This window comes from Capsicum annuum, chromosome 2 (assembly GCF_002878395.1).
Source record: "Capsicum annuum cultivar UCD-10X-F1 chromosome 2, UCD10Xv1.1, whole genome shotgun sequence".
NCBI classification, from domain to species: Eukaryota; Viridiplantae; Streptophyta; class Magnoliopsida; order Solanales; family Solanaceae; genus Capsicum; species Capsicum annuum.
The window spans coordinates 150,895,225-150,915,031 of NC_061112.1; the positions used below are offsets into that span (position 1 = coordinate 150,895,225).

Below are 19,807 nucleotides of genomic sequence, written 5' to 3' on the forward strand. Positions count from 1 at the left end.
ACAAATACTCGGCAAAGAAAGGATGAACCAATCATTGACTTCATCAATCGATGGAGAAATTCTAGCCTAAACAATAAAGATAGGCTCAGCGAAGCTTCTGCGATAGAGATGTGCATCCAAGGAATGCACTGGGGGATTTTCTACATCTTGCAAGGCATTAAGCCAAAATCCTTTAAAGAGTTAGCTACTCGTGCTCACGACATAGAGTTGAGTATGTCTTCTGCTGAAAAAGGAAGGAGCGCCTATCTATGACCCTCGAAGGGGAAAGGATAAGCAAGAACCCAAGATATGGGGTAAGTTTGTCCCCAAAAATGATAACAAAGAATCCATGAATGTTGATGTGTCTCCTGTGAAAGTCACCACAAAGGTGAGTAAGAAGCAAAGTGTAAAGACGACTTCTGAAGCACGTCCAAATTAGAAAATGTTAAAGGAGATGAAAGAAAAGAAATATCCCTTCCTTGATTCTGATGTTGCTGATATTTTCAATGAACTCCTCCAGCATAAGCTCATCGAACTCCCAAAGATAAAGCATCCCAACGAAGTCGGAAGAACCAATGACCCTAATTATTACAAATATCATAGGCTCATAAGTCACCCTCTGGAGAAATGTTTTGTCTTTAAAGATAAAGTTATGCAACTGGAAAAAGAGAAGAAAATCTTCTTCGACGAGGAGACAGCCAATTCTCATCAAACCTCTATCACTTTTGGCTCGCTCGACCCAGTTAAAATTTGTGTCAAGGAGCATAATGAGGATATATTAGAGCCTAACAGGTCTTTGGTTAACGAAGACGATGATAAAGGTTGGACACTAGTGACTAGACATAGACGCAAAAAGATGAGTCTGCGAAAGGAGACGTACGAGTAGCCAATCAGAAGGAGAGTGGTGAAGAAATGAAGAAAATAGAAGTTGGTTGAAATCCCAAAGAAAATGAGGGTGACGGAGTTTCACCCCAAAAACTTCGGCGTCCGATGACTTTAGAGAAATTCTTGCCAAGTTGGTTTCGTGTAAAGACTGCCCAAGTCAACCTTGAGGCGTCTTGTTTTAATACCGCCAAAGAGGGGGCAAAGGGTGAGAATCTACCCATGGAAGTTTCTTCATCTTCCGAAAGGTTGGCTGAAACTCTTGGCGAAGAGGCACATATGTGTGATACAAAAATCACATTCACAAATAACGATCTTCTGTTTGGTGAGACCCTACATAACCGTCCCTTATACATGGTAGGTCAAATTATAGGAAAGAAGATCAATAGAATCTTGATAGATGAAGGATCTGGAGTCAATATCCTGCCTATGTACAATGAAGGAGCTTGGCATCGCTACTAGTGAACTGGACGAAAGCCGTATATGATCCAAGGCTTCAACCAAGGGGGCCAAAGGGCCATAGGATGTATCAAGTTGGGGATTAGTATGGATGATTTTCAATCAAACCCATTAATGCATATGATCGATGCCAAAACTTCATACAATGTATTGCTTGGTAGGCCTTGGGTGCATGGGAACAAAATTATCTCATCCTCTTACTATCAATGCTTGAAGTACCTCGAAAATGGAGTGGAAATAACGATATTCGCCAATGACAAGCCATTCACTGAAGCTGAGTCACATTTTTTCGATGCAAAATTCTACTTAAAGAATCATATTATAGATGAGAAAAAGATTGAAGATGTCACCAAGACCAAGTAAGACGATCTTGAATCTAAGAAGGTCGCGGTGACAATCAAAAAATTCGCCAATAGGAATCCCTTCTTCACTTCGAATAAAGAAAGAGTCGCTCCTACGAAAAAGAAGACAACTCCTGTTCTTCGCTACGTGCCAAAGGTAAAGAAAGAGGAAGATCACTTACCTGATCCCGAAGATAATGTGATAAAGGGGCTAACTTTACCTATCAGGAAAATTGATGCAATAAATCCATCCTCAAGGCCACTTGGGGAATCTGTGGCTCAAAATCCGCCACCAGATATGGCACTCCCTACGAAGCATACAAAAGAGGGCTTTGATCCAAATGCATACAAGCTATTTGTAATGGTTGGATACAATCCTAATGAGCCATCAAGGTTGGGCAAACTTTCATCGGAGGGCAACCCCAGGCAAGCACGTGAAGGGCTAGGATACGCGCAGCCACCTCCAATTCGCATCTCCATAAGAAGAGCAGTCAGTAATTACATCACCATGGAAGAAAAATCCACTGCCGTTAATAAAAGACCCTCTATATTTGATCGACTTGGAAAATCAATCGCAAGAACTTCTGTGTTCGAAAGGTTGGGTCCTATAAATAAGAAGAAAAACAACAAGCATCAAAGAAGTTGTCAAAGAAAGATGCAGCACTCTTCATTTAAAATCCAGAAGGATTTCCAAAGTTTGATTCCTTCTAGATAGAAGCGACAGACGGAACTGGTAGATTCATGCAACGACGTGTTAAAAGCGATGGCACATACTGTGGTTTATACCAAGTAACGCGAAGAAGATGAAGAGAGTGTTGGCTCCTCATATCATGTTATGACCCAGAACGAGAAATGCATCTCGTCTTAATTAAAGGTTGATGAAGAGATAGAAAATACCTTTTGGTGTTATCATATATCCGTCAATAACGATGATCCTCAAGAGGAGGAAGATACTGGAGATGCTCTATCGCAACTTGAAGAAGGAGTAAAGGCCACAATAGATCCCTTAAAGGAAGTTAATCTTGGAACCAATGAAGAACCAAGACCAACTTACCTGAGTGCGTTTCTAGAAGTAGGAGAGAAAATCTCTTATATGGACATACTCAAAGAATATATGGATGTCTTCGCCTGGAGCTATAAGGAAATGCCTGGCTTACATCCAAAAGTAGCGGTCCATCAGTTGGCAGTCAAGAATGGTGCCCGTCCTGTTAAGCAAGCCCAAAGACGCTTTAGGCCGTAGTTGGTTACACTGATCAAAAATAAAGTTAACAAACTTATTGAAGATGGCTTTATTTGGGAATTCAAATATCCCACAAGATTTCAAGCATTGTTCCAGTATGGAAGAAGAATGGCCAAATTCGAGTTTGTGTCGACTTTTGAGATCTCAACAATGCATGCCCTAAGGATGATTTTCCAATCCCCATACCGGAGTTAATGATTCATGACACCACTGGTTATGAGGCAATGTCCTTCATGGATGGTTCATCCGGCTATAATCAAATTTGTATGGCGCCAAAGGATGAAGAACTTACTGCATTTCGTATGCCTAAAGATATTTATTGCTACAAGGTGATGCCTTTTGGTTTGAAGAATGTTGGCGCCACTTATCAAAGGGATATGCAGAACATCTTTGACGGTCTGCTCCATAAAAATATTAAATGCTATGTGGATGATCTAGTGGTGAAGTCAAGAAAGAGAGACGACCACTTAAAAGACCTAAGAATGGTATTTGAGTTACTTCGAAGATATCAACTTAGGATGAATCCATTGAAGTGTGCCTTTAGAGTTACTTCAGGAAAATTTCTTGGCTTAATTGTGCGACACTGAGGAATTGAAATTGATCAAGCTAAGATTGATGCAATTTTGAAGATGTCTGAGCGTCGGGATATTCATGAGTTAAAAAGCCTTCAAGGAAGGCTAGCATATTTAAGGAGGTTCATCTCAAACCTGGCTGGAAAATATCAACCATTTAGTCATCTTATGAAGAAGGACACTCCCTTCGAATAGGACTAAGCTTGTAGTAATGCCTTTGAGAGAATCAAATCATACTTAATGAAACCTCCAATTCTTGCGGCACCCATACCTGGGAAGCCATTGATACTCTACATCGCGGCACAAGAAAGGTCGGTTGGAGCACTACTGGCTCAAGAAAATAGTGATGGCAAAGAAAACTCTCTTTACTATCTGAGCAGAATGATGACACCAAATGAGCTAAAATATTCTCCAATTGAAAAGTTATGTTTGGCATTGGCCTTCTCAATTCAAAAGATGAAACACTACTTTCAAGCTCATGTGGTTCGTCTCGTGTCTAGGGCAAATCCCATTAAGTTTGTCATGTCGAAACCTATCCTTAGTGACCGACTTGCAAGATGGTACCTTCAATTTCAACAGTTTGAGATTGTGTATGTTCCCCAAAAAGCCATAAAGGGACAAGCATTGGCTGACTTCTTAGTAGAACACCCGATACCTGATGATTGGGAATTGAGCGATGAACTTTCTGATGAAGATGCAATGGTCATTGAAGATAGACCCCCATGGAAGATATACCTTGATGGTGCTGCACATCGATATGGAGCTGGTTTCGGGGTGGTATTCGTCACTCCACAAGAAGAGGTCATCCCATACTCTTTTACCCTAATAAATCATTGCTCTAATAATGTTGTTGAATATCAAGCTTTAATACTTGGACTTGATATGGCAGTGGACATGAAACAACTGCAATTACAAGTCTTCGGTGACTCCCAATTGGTGATCAAACAACTTTTGGGAAGCTATGAAGTCAGAAAGTCTGAACTACGACCATACCATGATTATGCACAGAAGTTGATGAGGTGGCTTGAAGGAGTAACCCTCCAACATGTGCCAAGGAGAGAAAATAAGTAAGCTGATGCCTTAGCTGCTCTGGCCTCAACCCTAACTCTTCCAAATCAGACCCGAGTTACTGTCCGCCAAGAATGGGTAGTACCGCCGTCAGATGAGGATGTGGAAAACAAGGTTGAATACCTCGTTGCCATGTCTGAAGCTGTAAAAGAAGATTGGCGACAACCTATTATTGATTACTTATGTTATGGGATACTTCCAGAAGATCCAAAGAGAAAGACTGACATTCGTCATCGTGCACCTCGCTTCCTTTACTGCAAAGACACACTGTACAGAAGATCATTTGAAGGAGTACTCTTACGGTGTTTGGGAGAGGAAAAAGCAATTCAAGCTTTGCAAGAAGCGCACTCGGGAGTTTGTGGATCACATCAGTCTGGACCGAAGCTCTATTTTCACATTAAAAGAATGGGATATTATTGGCCAACGATGGTAAAAGATTGCTTGGACTATGCGAGAAGATGCAAAGCTTGCCAATTCCATGCAAATTTCATACATCAACTTCCGGAGGTGCTACATCCAACTGTAGCGTCTTGGCCATTCAATGCTTAGGGAATGGATGTTGTTGGTCCACTACCAAAGTCTTCTGGTGGACACTTATACATCTTGGCTGCGACAGATTACTTCTTAAAATGGGCTGAAGCTGTTGCTCTGAAGGAAGTAAAGAAATAAAATGTTGCGAACTTCATCCGAGTGAATATCGTCTACCGCTTTGGAATCCCTCAATATATAATAACTGACAATGGCAAGCCATTTGATAACAAGTTGATGAACAAGATCTGTGACCTCTTTGGCTTTAAGCAGCGTAAGTTTTCAATGTATCATGCTGCCGCCAATGGTCTATCTGAAGACTTCAATAATACTTTATGCAACTTGTTGAAGAAAGTCGTATCCAAATCCAAACGAGACTGGAATGAGCGAATGGAAGAAGCTTTATGGGCGTATAGGATAACTTACCATACACCAACACAAGTAACCCCATACTCACTTGCTTTTGGAGTTGAAGCAGTCCTGCCACTTGAGTGTCAAATACCTTCTTTGAGACTGGCTATTCAAGAAGGGCTCACTGATGAAGAAAATGCTAAGTTGCATCTTGCGGAGTTAGAAGCTCTTGATAAGAAGAGGCTGGAGGCTCAACAAAATCTTAAATGTTATCAAGCCCGGCTATCTCGTTCTTTCAACAAAAAGGTTTGCTTAAGGTGCTTCCAAGTTGGAGATCAAGTCTTTGCAGTAAGAAGGCCCATTATCACTTCTCATAAGTCTGGGGGCAAATTTACCCCAAAGTGGGATGGACCATATATCGTATAAGAGACATATTCAAATGGTGCTTACAAGCTTGTCGATGCAAATGGCGTGAGGATTGGCCCCATCAACGCCAAGTTCTTGAAGAAGTACTATCCTTAAAGGAAGATAACACTCCTTAAGGCACGAGTATAAACTGCATGTACACTCCTTAAGGCACGAGTATAAACTGCATGTACACTCCTTAAGGTATGAGTATAAACTGCATGTACACTCCTTAAGGCACGAGTATAAACTGCATGTACACTCCTTAAGACACGAGAATAAACTGCATGTATACTCCTTAAGGTACGAGTATAAACTACATGTTCACTCCTGGCCCGCAAGAGTATAAACTGTGAATGGCTCACACACACACAAACCTCACCCAGAACTACGTTATGACTTGATCCTCTTTACTGAGGTACGTAGGTGCTTGGAATTTCATTTTGAGTTCAGTTGCATGAGTGTTAAAAAAAATATGTTCATGCAGTATCTACCATATTGATATCAAGTATGAAACTATTCTAATTAAATTTTGGACTTACTCTAAATATCTGTGACTCAATGGGAGCAACCCGTCGAAAAGAAAGAGAGTTCCTTCAATAGAATTTGGAATCCCAAAGTTCTCTAAGCCTACAACTAAGAGGATCTCAAAATTTTCATGCCTTAAGGTGGATAAAATTTGTCCCTTTGCACCTTAAGTTGGCCTCTTACGAGTTTATCCTTACAAGGATATCAAAATTTTCATGCCTTAAGGTGGACAAAATTTGTCCCTTTACACCTTAAGTTGGCCTCTAACTGGTTTATCCTTAAAAGGATATCAAAATTTTTATGTCTTTAGGTGGACAAAATTTGTCCCTTTGCACCTTAAGCTGGCCTCTAACGGGTTTATCCTTACAAGAATATCAAAATTTTCATGCCTTAAGGTGGACAAAATTTGTCCCTTTGCACCTTAAGCTGGCCTATAACGGGTTTATCCTTAAAAGGATATCAAAATTTTCATGCCTTAAGGTGGACAAAATTTGTCCCTTTGCACCTTAAGCTGATCAATAAAGGGCCCATACTTAAAGAAGACCAACGCATAAATGCATCAATAAAAGGTCCCATACTTAAAGAATACCATTGCATAAGTGCATCAAGTAAAATGGCTCATACTTAAAGAAGACCATAGCATAAAGTGCATCGATGAAAGGACCCATACTTAAAGAAGACCAACGCATAAATGCATCAATAAAAGGGCTCATACTTAAAGAATACCATTGCATAAGTGCATCAAGTGAAAGGGCCCATACTTAAAGAAGACCATTGCATAAGTGCACCGATGAAAGAGCCCATACTTAGAGAAGATCATCGCATAAATGCATCGGTGAAAGGGCCCATACTTAAAGAAAATCATGCCGTCTTCAAGCAAAGTCTTTCAGTCTTAAGGTGGCAGAGGCGAAGTTAAAATCTTACCCCCTTAATCCAGCCAATTATGCATAAGTATTTCGGTCTTAAGGTGACAGAGGCGAAGTTAAACTCTTACCACCTTAAGCCGATCAATTATGCGTAAGTCTTTCGGTCTTAAGGTGACATAGGCGAAGTTAAACTCTTACCACCTTAAGTCGGCAATTATGCGTAAGTCTTTCGGTCTTAAGGTGACAGAGGCGAAGTTAAACTCTTACCACCTTAAGACGGCCAATTATGCGTAAGTCTTTCGGTCTTAAGGTGACAGAGGCGAAGTTAAACTCTTCCCACCTTAAGCCGGCCAATTATGCGTAAATCTTTAGGTCTTAAGGTGACAGAGGCGAAGTTAAACTCTTACCACCTTAAGCCGGTCAATGATTGCATATTGCATATTTGTTTCAACTCTGAAAAAAAAAATGGGGGAAACAAAAAGAAAGTAAACACAAATAGAAAGGATGTTACCTGTCAGAGCGTTGCGATCTTGAAAATTGTATATCACCAACTTGGATTGAGACAAGATGCCTTAATGAAAATAAAAACCTCAAAATCTAGTTTGAGGCAATCAAATTTTCCTTTGGTGGTGATGGTCCCACATCAAGATATAAATTATTTGGGAAGCAATGCAAATCTGGAATCCTCTGTCAGATAGCATATAAGATCGACTTAAAAAAAAATCATCTGGAACAATCCAAAAAATGATAAAATCCAAATTTTGGATATGTTATACATTCATATTTCTTATATCTATAGGATCAATCGTATCATAATTTCAATACTCTCACATTGAGATATAATTTTTTTTGGTGATGTCGCATAAAACTGAAATTGTTGATGCATCAAAGCTCAATGTTGATTTCGGGATAACACCTAAAAATATCTTGATTGTATTAAATTATGAATTTTTGATATGTTATAGATCTTTGTGTCTAGTTTCACAAGAATCAAACGGCTTGTGATTTCATTCTTCTTACTTCAAGATATGAAAGTTTTAGTAAAGACGTGCAAATCTGAAATTTTCAGCATGATAAAATTCAGGGGTAACTTCAAAAAATTATCAAGAATTATATTGAAGGAGTTTAATTCTAAATTTTGGATATGTTTTAGATCTTGAAGTCTAGTTTCTGGAACATCAAACGGATCATGATTTCAATATTTTTACAATGAGATATGAATTTTCTACCACTAACATACTGTGCTGAAAAAAGTGACGAAAATAAGAGAAAAGTGGGAGCAAAAGAAATTACCTCAATATTATTGATGACTTGGAAACCCCAAAATTGATATTGAAAAAGTGGAGAAACTACCTCCTTTTATAGAGTTGTAGGATGGATGTTTTCTTCTCCAATATAAATTCAGATTGGAATAATTTCCATCTCCAAATTCAAATTGGAGATTGTTTCCAATTCATCTCCAAATTAAAATTGGAGATTGTTTTCTTCTCCAATATAAATTCAGATTGGAATAGCTTCCATCTCCAAATTCAAATTGGAGATTATTTCCTTCTCCAATATAAATTCATATTGGAATAATTTTCATCTCCAAATTCAAATTGGAGATTATTTCCTTCTCCCATACAAATTCAAATTGGAGGTTGATTTCCTTCTCCCACACAAAGTCAAATTGGAGGTTGTTTCCTTCTCCAATCTAAGTTTAAATCGGAAGAGTTTTATTCCTGGTTAAGTAAAGCAATGAAAAAGTCTTCCAAAATTGTTTGAAATTGGATATCATGCCTCACCAACGGGTCTTAAGTATAGAGATTCGTGGAAAAAAAATAAGAGAACTTTGAGAGACATTGTCAATATGGTTCGGCTTTAAACTGTTTGAATGAGGTGTTCTTATGTATAGAAAATCGTTGAAACACGAAGGAAGCATGTTTAAATAATCATACTTCAAGGCTAGTCTCTAAAATATTAAATGTCTCGACAAGTCTTGAAGTAGGGGGCATTTGTGGGCGATTCAATTTTATTAAATTTAAATCCGTACAAAATTTGGATTATATTAAATTCAAAATATATTAGTCTCAAATAAATATTGCGGATTAATATAATTGAATTAATTATTTAAGTCCAAATAAGTATAGATTTAAATAAGGCCCAATATTTATTGGGTTAGTCCATTAATTTGGGCTACAAATGATGAGCCCACTTTACTAAGCCCAAGATATTGTCATATTCTAGAGGCCCAAATAAGCGTCACGTGTCAAATGACGTGGCATGCCAAGTCAAGTGAAGGAGCCAATAGGACCGTACCACATGTCAAACTGATGCAGCATGCCCATGAAATAAAAGCCCATAAAAAGACGTCACATCACTCAAATATGATTGGTCAAAGGAAGTTCATATTGATCATGACTCTTTCTTTTCCACAAGTATAAATAGGGGTCTCATAATTCAGAAAAGAGACCCCAGAACTCTAACAAGTTGCAAGAGAAAGCTCGTGGATCAAAGGCCGCAATTTCTCTAAAAAGCTCAAGCATTCAAATCAAGTTCATCAAAGTTCAAGATCAAGACCGCAATATTCAAGAACAAACTCAAAAGCTCTTGAATTCAAGCACAAGTCAAGATTAAGTCCCTCAAATCCATCAAATCAAATTCAAATTCAAGACTAAGCTTTAAGCCCTTGAATTATGTTCGAAAAGGCGAATCAAAAGATTCATAGAGATTGTAACGCTTACTTATTGAAATCAATAAAATCGATTGTTGCAATATTTTCTTGTCTTGAATTATTTATTTTTCAGTCTCGAAATTTTATTGTCCAATAGCATTCACCAACATTATTAAAATAACATACTATTTTGTTTAGTTTTACTTATTTATACAATAAAATACAATACCATATGCTTTTAATATAATACAATTGTTAAAGATATATATTTATATATAATAATGATACAGTTTCTATATATATACATATTCTATATAATAATTATAGCATTTTTATACACATTCTATACAATTTTTAACTACAATTATTATTTAGATACATATTTTATACGACTCTATATAGTTTCTACATGTATTCTAAAAATGTATCAATCTAGTATAACAGAGTATCAATTGAGTATATGGACACTGCAAGTATATCAATGTAATATAAAAGTGCATTAATGTGGTATGAAAGAGTATCAACTGGGTATAGGGACTGTATGTCTTGCACAGAATTTTCTTTCTCTTTTTTAAAAAGTGTATCAATATAATATAAAAGTGTATCTATGTGGTATAAAAGTGTATCAATTAAGTATAAAGACTGCATGTGCCTAATTGGACCAAATGGCTAAAAAGGGAAATTAATTTAGCCGACCAACTACAGCATATCCACCTTTTCACATGTGGGGCATTTTTTTTTAAAATGATCATACCATGTCCTTTTCCCTTAAATTTTTGATTCAACAATATTTGGGCCAAAAAAAAGTGACTCGGGATGAAATCACATACTTTATGGTTGAAATAGGGTTCTTCTAATTGTTATGATGAAATAATTATGATCCTTTAAGTTTGTTAAAAAAATATATTTTTTCCATGTGACCCTTTAATTTTTAGTTCATCCACTAAAATGGCACATAAAATAGGATGGGAGGGTAGTACCTTTTATCGTAACATATTGGTGTTCGAGTTCGTTAATTATCACTCAATTATTAGCAAATGCACATGACCCATAGATGGTGAATAGACCAAATGTTTGTCGACAAACGTATTTAGGTACGTTTAACCGTAAAATCTTCGTCTGTCTGACATATAAAGGCTAAATTAGCTGCAATTTATTTTTTATTTTTAAATATTTTCTTTAAAAACCTTAAACTCTCTCCTTCCAAGTTAGAGATACCGACACCACGACTTAGATGAGACCACGATTGAGAAGATGGAGAAAAAGATGTCCGATATCACGATGAGGAATAAATTAATTTACACGATGATAATTTTTAACCTTTAACCTAACATTAACTTTGTTTATTAATTTTGCCATGGTGAAATTAATTATTTTCCCATGTAAAGTGCCACGTGACAAAATTTTAAACAAAAGAGAAAGTATAGATGTGAAACTCACACTCCCAACAGTTTAAATGTGATACTCAAAAAATTGAATTAGTTTAGATGTGTTGTTCACCTTTAAACTCCATTTGTGGAATGAGTATTGTTGAATTGCAGATGTTAAAGATGTATGACCATACAAAACTAGAAGAGATTAGACACGATGACATTCACAAGAAGGTTCAAATAGCAGATATGTGAACATGTCAAATGGGTGCAAGATAGATTTAAATATTTGTTATCTAGTTAACTGTTATAGCATATGATATAACTGGAAAAACAACATATAAAAAGTTACAAATTTAGATCAAATTACACCTGGTGTGATTCAAACTTCAAATTTGTTTAATTTGCATTTTGACAAAACTGAAAATAAGAAAAGCAAATCCAGATTGAAATACTGATCCAACGCATAGACCTACGTGTTCACGACTCACAAGTCGAATGTGGTTAAGATTTGCTAAAAGTCACGATTATTTGGGTGAAAGTGAAACACATAAATACTGGAATACCTCTTCCAGTCTCCTTGTTATATAAATACTTTAGAGAAAAACTATAATGTTATTAATGTAGCAACATTATCAATAATACTTGCAGAATACTTAAAGAGAAAAACTAGAATGTAGCGACATTATCAACAATACTTGCAGAATACTAGAGAGAAAAACTAGAATGTAACGACATTATCAACAATTGCTAAATTGCTATGTGACTGTGTAATTGTAAGTAAGTCTAGCACACAGCCTCCACAAGGAGTCTCTTGGCATTATTGCCACAATTTGTTGATCCCAACACACTGTCAGATGCGTGCACTAAACATGTCTCCTTGCCAACACATGCTTTCTGGACAATAGAAACAACATCTTTCACACTTGAACATTTGCCCTTGGCAAATGACCCACAAATTCCTTCTGATTCACCAAAATTGGCAAAACGAATGGCAGTTATCGGACGACCATTGCATGACAATTCCATTGTTTTGTTCTCATAAGCACTTCCACATGCCTTTCCAACTTCAACTGTTTGGAAATTCACAAACGATGGATTCCCACCGAATTCTTCAAACAAAACCAATGTATTCTCATCAGTAGACAAGAACGATCGTGGAACGTGGTACCTACAAGAGCGAGTCTCAATTAAATTAATTACACCGCCAATGTATACAAGTGAAATTGATGAAGAATTATATGAATTAACAAACCATCTTTGTGTAGGCTCGCCGCATTTGGAAGTACATTTGTCAGCAGAATATGGACCACGATAATCACATGTTTTAGTAGAGCAACTTCCCTCAGCCAAGTAGCTAGGCCAATAACGACCTATACTTTGACCATTAACCCATGCAGCTCCCTTGCCCAAACCTTGCATGTCCACAACTACTGGAGCATTTCCTAGTGGAGCTTTGAACGTGGTCTAGTCCCAACAAAAAAAAACTGGTTATGTCAAACACAATTGAAAATACAATAACTATAACAGACAAAGAATGAGATTTTATCGTATATTTACCTTGTACCATGTCATACTTCGATTGATTGGAACATCATGGGAGTTCCACCAATTCCCTGTCTTAATCTTTGGATTTTGAGCAAACAACTTATTGCTAATACCATTCAAACCTACCGTGTAGGACCATTTGTGGGAAGACAAATCCTTAATGATACTCTCATCACCTTTCTTTCCAATTATTTCAACTGGACCAGGGATTCCACTTTGGATTGTATCAAAGTGAGGTCCATAGTTCTGTAATTTTCAACAACAACAACAAATAAAAAGAAAAGAAATAGATTAATATTAATTAAAACATTTAATTTGGTTAGGACATACAAATTAACTATTCTAAAAAAGTACCTGCAAGCCAACAGTAGCACTAAGCAATGCTATAGGATTTTTGCCCGGATTCAATTTAACCTTCTTCTCGAATACATAGTTGTAGATTCCATATGTTGCCCACTTGGAACCTACACAGTTTTATTCATAAAAGCTTAGCAAGTTTTTTTTTTTTTAAAAAAAAAGGAAAAATAACAACAAAAAAAAAAATCTAATTTCTTACCAAGATATTTGCCGTTGACATAAGCATGAAGGACGTGGCCACTGCCGTTGACTCGTAAGCTCATATCATCACTCCAGATTGGATCAGTATTGTTGATATCAACACTATAACATTCAATAAATCATGTTAATTAATTAGATTGTTACCAATATAAAAAAAAAGTATTCTAAATTTCGAGCTTATATATAGCTAATAACGTAACTTACTTTGTCATGTACCACAGGTAGTCACTAGTATCGTTAACAGCCTTTTGATCGAGCAATTCATTGGCAGAAGATTGACCCCTTCCTAGAATAATAGTGTCATCAATCCTCTCAGGTCTCCATGACCATTGGAGAGAAGCTGGTTCACTTTCAGCTTCGTTCGATTTCTTCACCATAACTGAAGTTTGAGTATTGACCTACATACAACCAAATTGTGGAAATTATGCAAAAATTAAAATGACTTAATATGCAAAATTATGTCATGTCACCTAATCAGTTGGAAATTGTTTTTTTTTTTTTTTTTAGTTAGTTACCTTGGCTGTGTTGTAAACTTCAGTCTTGCAATCTGGAAGAATGCTAACAGACCAAGCTGGTACATGGTATTTGACACCTTTATATGTGATGGTTGCATCTGTGGTCTCATTTGCATTGCTAAAGAAGCAACTTGATTGCCCGTCCAAAGCATACATAGTGACCTAAAATAAATTAAAGAAAAAAGTTGTATAAAAATGGAAAAAAAAAATCTCTCAATATTCATGAACATCTTATTTTGAAGGAAAAAAATAATATATTTTCAACATACCGCAACAGAATTTTCAAAAGCAGTATTGGTGACGTTGCCATTAGTAAGAACTTTCTCCATGGAATGCAAAACATCATGAAGTTCCTTCAGATGACCATATTTTGGCTGGGCCAAATTTCCTTGAAGATAATAAACCCAATGCAATTAAATGCAAAATATATACAAATATTTATTATGATTTCAAACACAATGCAATTAATTTAACAATGTGCTTACGTTATGCAAAATATATACAAATATTTATTATGATTTCAATTAATAGTAGAACAATTACAAGGAATCATGAACGATAAACAATTTCATAACATACAACAATGCAAAAAAAAAAAAAATAGTTTCGATTCTCCTTAACATTCAGAATTTAAAACTTACCAAATTCATCAAGTGGTGCGTTGTAATCGTATGTGGTTGTAATATATGGACCTCCAGATGTTCTACCAAAATTTGTCCCGCCGTGATACTGAAATAGTATTGACGAATTTAATTTGCTATTGTAACAAAATAATCAATTTATCCAAAGCATATCATAAACAGAGGCGAGGCGGAATCAGGATTTCAAGTAAGGGAGTTCAATATTCAAATAAAACTAAATCGAAGGGGGTTCAACACCTGCTATAACCACATAAAAAATAATTTTAATCATATATAAATAGTATATTTTTCCGTAGAAGGGGCTACTATAATCACATAAAAAATAATTTTAATCATGTATAAATAATATATTTTCCCGTCGAAGGGGGTTCGGACAAACCCCTAAAGAGGGGCTGGCTCCTCCACTGATCATAAACCAAAATGATCTCATGAAATAGAAGAATAAGAACAATGCATACCATATAATAGTTTTGGAAGGTTCCACCAGTTTGATAAAATCGTGCAACAGAATAAGCAAGGTCCTCAGCTGTTCTTAAAGGATCTTTGCCACCCCAATTCTTGAACCTTAATAATTTAAATAAAAGTAACAGAGTCAATGGTAAATATTAATACAATGAAAATAACTTACTAATTATATTTAATAATTGAAAATAATCAGATTTATACAACCCATAAACGACTTACCATCCCGTCCAATTTTCAGTCCACATCTTTGGGCTATTGGGATTGTTGGGTGTAAATTGATCACAATAATAACCATTACAAGTGTTTATCTGGAAACAAATGCGATTTACTACATTAATACAATTATAAAAGGGGAAGAAAACGTAAGAAAGTAAACTTTACGAGTTCAATCTTAAAAGATTTTAGCATCGAATACACTATACACTTAAATTATTTACAAATTTGTATACCACTCTTTGTTGTAGTTTTTGTAGATAGTAATACATAACGGCATAACCGTTATCGTAATAAAATGAAGAGTGATTTACCATGGGTTGGGGAGCATCAGGCTGTTGGCACATGATCCATGGAACACCAACATCAAGTGATTGAGCCATGTTAGAACACCAGTGAACATAAGCTTTGCCAGCATCACCATAAGCTGCTTGTGCGTTTCCATATTCATTCTCAATCTGTGCTAGTATTATTGGACCTCCTTGAGATGCAAATAGCTTCTCTTGTTTCACCATGTCTACTATTAACTTGGTAAAATTTTGCATCTCATTCTGAAATAACACCACAACATTACTTTGTTTACATACATTCAATAAAATTTACATGTAGTAATTTAATTTTATGTTACTCAGTTTATACCATATAAACAGTGTTGGCTGTGCGGAGCTCAATTCCAGGCATGTTGTGCAACCATACTGGAAATCCTCTGAAGAAATTTTTTTACAAATTATTATTTTGAGAAGGCCAAAGATTGAAACAAAAAGAAAGTATTACTATATATTCTCATTGACATATTAAGAGGCTTTTATGACGTACCCATAGTTCCATTCAGCACAAACATAAGGTCCAATACGAAGAACAGCATAAAGTCCTTCATCTTGAATCGTTTTCAAGAACCTTATGAGATCCAAATTCCCAGAAAAATCATATTCGCGGCGAGATGGCTCGTGTGCATTCCAAAACACATAGGTTTCAATTGCATCCAATCCACCTTCTTTTGATTTCTTTATCAAATCAGGCCACATCTACCAAAACCAAACAAACATAAACCTACCAAGTTTACACAACTTCTACAATAAAAAAGAAACTAACAAATCAAAAACATACATATATTTACCTCAGCAGTACTCCTAGGGTAATGAATGGAACCAGATAGAAGAATTCTTCGTTCTCCATTGATAGTAATAGCTCTTCCATCATGAGAAACTTGATAAGCACGTATAGAACTAATAATGAATAACAAAAATACTAAAAATAAACAGCTTTTGAAAGAAGTCATGAAAGCCATCGACATGAATTATCTGGTAATAAACCTTAAACACTGATCTATGTATCCTTAGAGAGGGTATATATTATGTATATATATAAGCAAGTCGCAATTTTGTTCTAACTCAAATTTAATTCAAACAGTTTATAACCGGTTAGAACATGGTTTCTTTTTATATATATATATAAAAATAAATCTATACACGAAAAAATAGGATATTTTGATAAATTTGAATATACTTTTAATAAATTTATTTCAATAAAATTTGGATAAGACAGGGAAATGTTGGGGCAAAAAATGCAAAATTAAAAGGAAACAGTATTATACCAGACTTCTAATTACGTTGTCTTATTTTCATGACAGAAAAAATAATAAAAACCAGTTACTTTCTCCTACATTCAGTATAAGGTAATGTTTTAAATACTATAATATTTTATGTAGACCATTTACTTTCTACTAAGACTCTGATCTCCTCTATCCTCATTATTGTACTAATAAACCATTTACTCTGATCTCCTCTATCCTCATTATTGTACTAATAAACCATTTACTTTCTCCTAAATTCAATATAAGGTAATGTTTTAAATATTATAATATTTTATGTAGACCATTAATTTCTACTAAAGACTCTTATCTCCTCTATCCTCATTGTACTTATCTACTTTATTTTAGTCTTATCTAATCTTTATATACTTTAATGTCAGTTAATACAATTATATAATGAATCTATTACTTCCATATACGTCTTTCACATTACTTAACTACCCAACGCCGCTTTCCACTTACCCCATCAGGCATGCATGCACCTAATTTCTAATATAATGTCTATTTGCTAACTTCTAGCTAAAATTACGTACTACTAGTTTAACCGCACGTGACTTGCACGTGTAATCTTTAATTTTTTAAAATTAGATGACTTTATTTATTGCCAAGATTTTTAACAAAGTGCATTAGTACAAATCACTTCTGAAAGATAATTTACACTTTAATATAATATTCTACCACGAGAAGTTTCAAGTGGTTAATGGATCGTTATTTTTGCCATGCAACACCTCTTTTCCTTACTGCTAAGGCTAAGAGAGACGCATCCATTAGAACCATATTTATAGCATATTTTTTTTGTATATTTAAAATCTTTTCTTATTCTTAAAGTTAAATCTTTAGAAAATCTTTGATTATAATTATTTACTTAAAACTTTTAAAAATATGGTACTTCTTATATTATTCTTATTCTAACGTTTCCATATTTTTTTTCTAGATTTTTTAAATCTTCTTAAAATCAAGTTGATTTAGAATTACTAAATTAATAAAAAAAAGTATTAGTTGTTATTAATTCCGATGAGTTTTAATAAGGAAAAAGTTTTACTATAAATATTTACTTAATTCTAAACTCTTAAATATTAGGAAAATAGTAAAAAAAATGATTTTATCTGAAGCGGAGACTTATGAAAACGTGCATTGCACGTTTATCCCTCAAGTAGAATTTGTATTGCAAATGATAAATGGTGATTGGTACACTATTATTGAACTTTCTTTTTTGCTATGAAATAAAAATTAGAACATACGTATACACACCATATTTATCTAGTTTTCAATCCTAACAATTTCAACTTTTGAAACTTATTTCTTTGATAATGCATCATTAAAATATGCAAATGAAGAAGATCACTCAAATAATACACTACTTCTAGTATAACTACTACATGACAACAAATTGGTAGTACTTTTATTGTCTTCGAAGACACATCAAGGGAAAGTAGACTCTTACTACCCAAACCATTAAAATTTGACTTAAAAGAACAATGAATTAATCAAATTCAAACTTTTACATTAACTAAAACAACTAACCTAACAGATCTCAATCAGGAAATCCTAGATATCTGTTCTTAAGATCCTCTCTTCTTCGTCCAAAGTTTGTATGATTCAGCTCATCGACAATCAGAATTCTGATTCATCAATTGTGGTATCTTTCTTGATGCATCGCTTCTATTTTCATCATTATGGAACGGACGTTCCCGGCCGTATTTGCTTTGATTTTGACATTTACTGGTGCCTTTGTCTTCTCTAATCCTCCGAGAATATCTGTTTTAATAAATTAATTTTTTTTTCCAATTTGCAACCTTTATAAGGAAAATGTTAAAAGGTTCAATGAAAAATATGTAATCTAATTAATTAGAAGTCTACTATATGAGAAATATTACGTTAGTTTATTGTGTCTACTTAGAATAAAACTATATATAATATTGTGTTTAATTAAAATATGGCTAAATTAAAGTGTGTAAATACAATTTCTGGACAAGTTCGACGGCATTGTTTGGCCAGCACGTGTCCACTAGCATCACAACAGCTCGATAATCAACGATCCTAGATGGACTAAAGTTTACTATGTTCAGATAGACGGTCTAGATCAATTGAAGGAACCTCACAATAGTACACCAATAGTGACATCGGCAAGCAGGCTCGAGGTACCTCTCATAAAGTAGTTCTATCTACTTTTTTTTTTTTTTTTTGCGGCATAATATGCTTATAATGTGTGTGTGTTTTGTTACTATGGCACTGGAACACATCGAAGCACCCATATCACAACTCTGTACTCTTATAAACACACATAAAAACGCAAGCATTATGTGCCGTTACACTTATCTGTGAAACATATCACCGTATAGGCAAGTATGATGTATAATCAGTACAAACTAAATCCGGTGTTAAATGTCTCTAATATTTGCCCTCTCATCATGCTTGCTGACAGCCCTTTTCTATTCTCCAAGCACTCAACAAAAAAAACACTTCTATTAAAATTATTCCGCTATAATTATAATTTTTTTAAAAAAAATTAATACATAGACAAACGCAGTCTAAAGATTTTAGAGACAACCCAAGAAAAAGAATCAAAAAAGAAAGAACTTCAGATCTGTTCATTATTCAGTTGAACCATTAAGGTTAGTGACTCAAGATAAAATCACATTCTTTATGGTTGAAATAGGATTCTTTTAATTTTTATGATCAAATAAATATGATCCTTTTAAGTTAGTAAAAAATGAATATATTCGCTCCGTCTTATTATATATATGTTGGGTTTTTTTTTCTTTTATTATTTGTTTAAAAAAAATGTTATATAAAATGGGATGGAGAAAATAGTACTTTTATCATGAAATATTAACGTGTGAGTTTGTGAATTATCACTCAATTATTAGCAAAACACACCTAGATGGTGAATAAGCAAATATTTATCTACGAATGGTTCTAGGTGTGTTTGACTATAAAATCTCCATTTACAAGACATATATAAAGCTATTATATTAGCTGACAAGTTATTTTTTATTTTTTAATTTCTTCAAATAATTTCTTTTAGACCCTT

At 34.8% G+C, this 19,807-nt stretch overlaps 1 protein-coding gene across 1 annotated transcript; it reads right to left on the bottom strand.

The window, feature by feature from the left end:
- Positions 1 to 11,874: 11,874 nt before the first annotated feature.
- On the bottom strand, positions 11,875 to 16,563 carry LOC107860557 (beta-galactosidase 15). Its single transcript, XM_016705952.2, has 15 exons — positions 16,300 to 16,563; positions 15,999 to 16,207; positions 15,822 to 15,888; positions 15,497 to 15,733; positions 15,189 to 15,277; positions 14,963 to 15,068; positions 14,505 to 14,592; positions 14,133 to 14,251; positions 13,864 to 14,025; positions 13,553 to 13,746; positions 13,347 to 13,450; positions 13,145 to 13,254; positions 12,803 to 13,036; positions 12,498 to 12,709; positions 11,875 to 12,413 (listed from the first exon to the last, which is right to left on the bottom strand). Exons 1-15 carry the CDS (start codon positions 16,474 to 16,476, stop codon positions 12,029 to 12,031), a joined length of 2,493 nt encoding a protein of 830 aa, XP_016561438.1. The 5' UTR covers positions 16,477 to 16,563; the 3' UTR covers positions 11,875 to 12,028.
- Between the last annotated feature and the right edge of the window lie 3,244 nt (positions 16,564 to 19,807).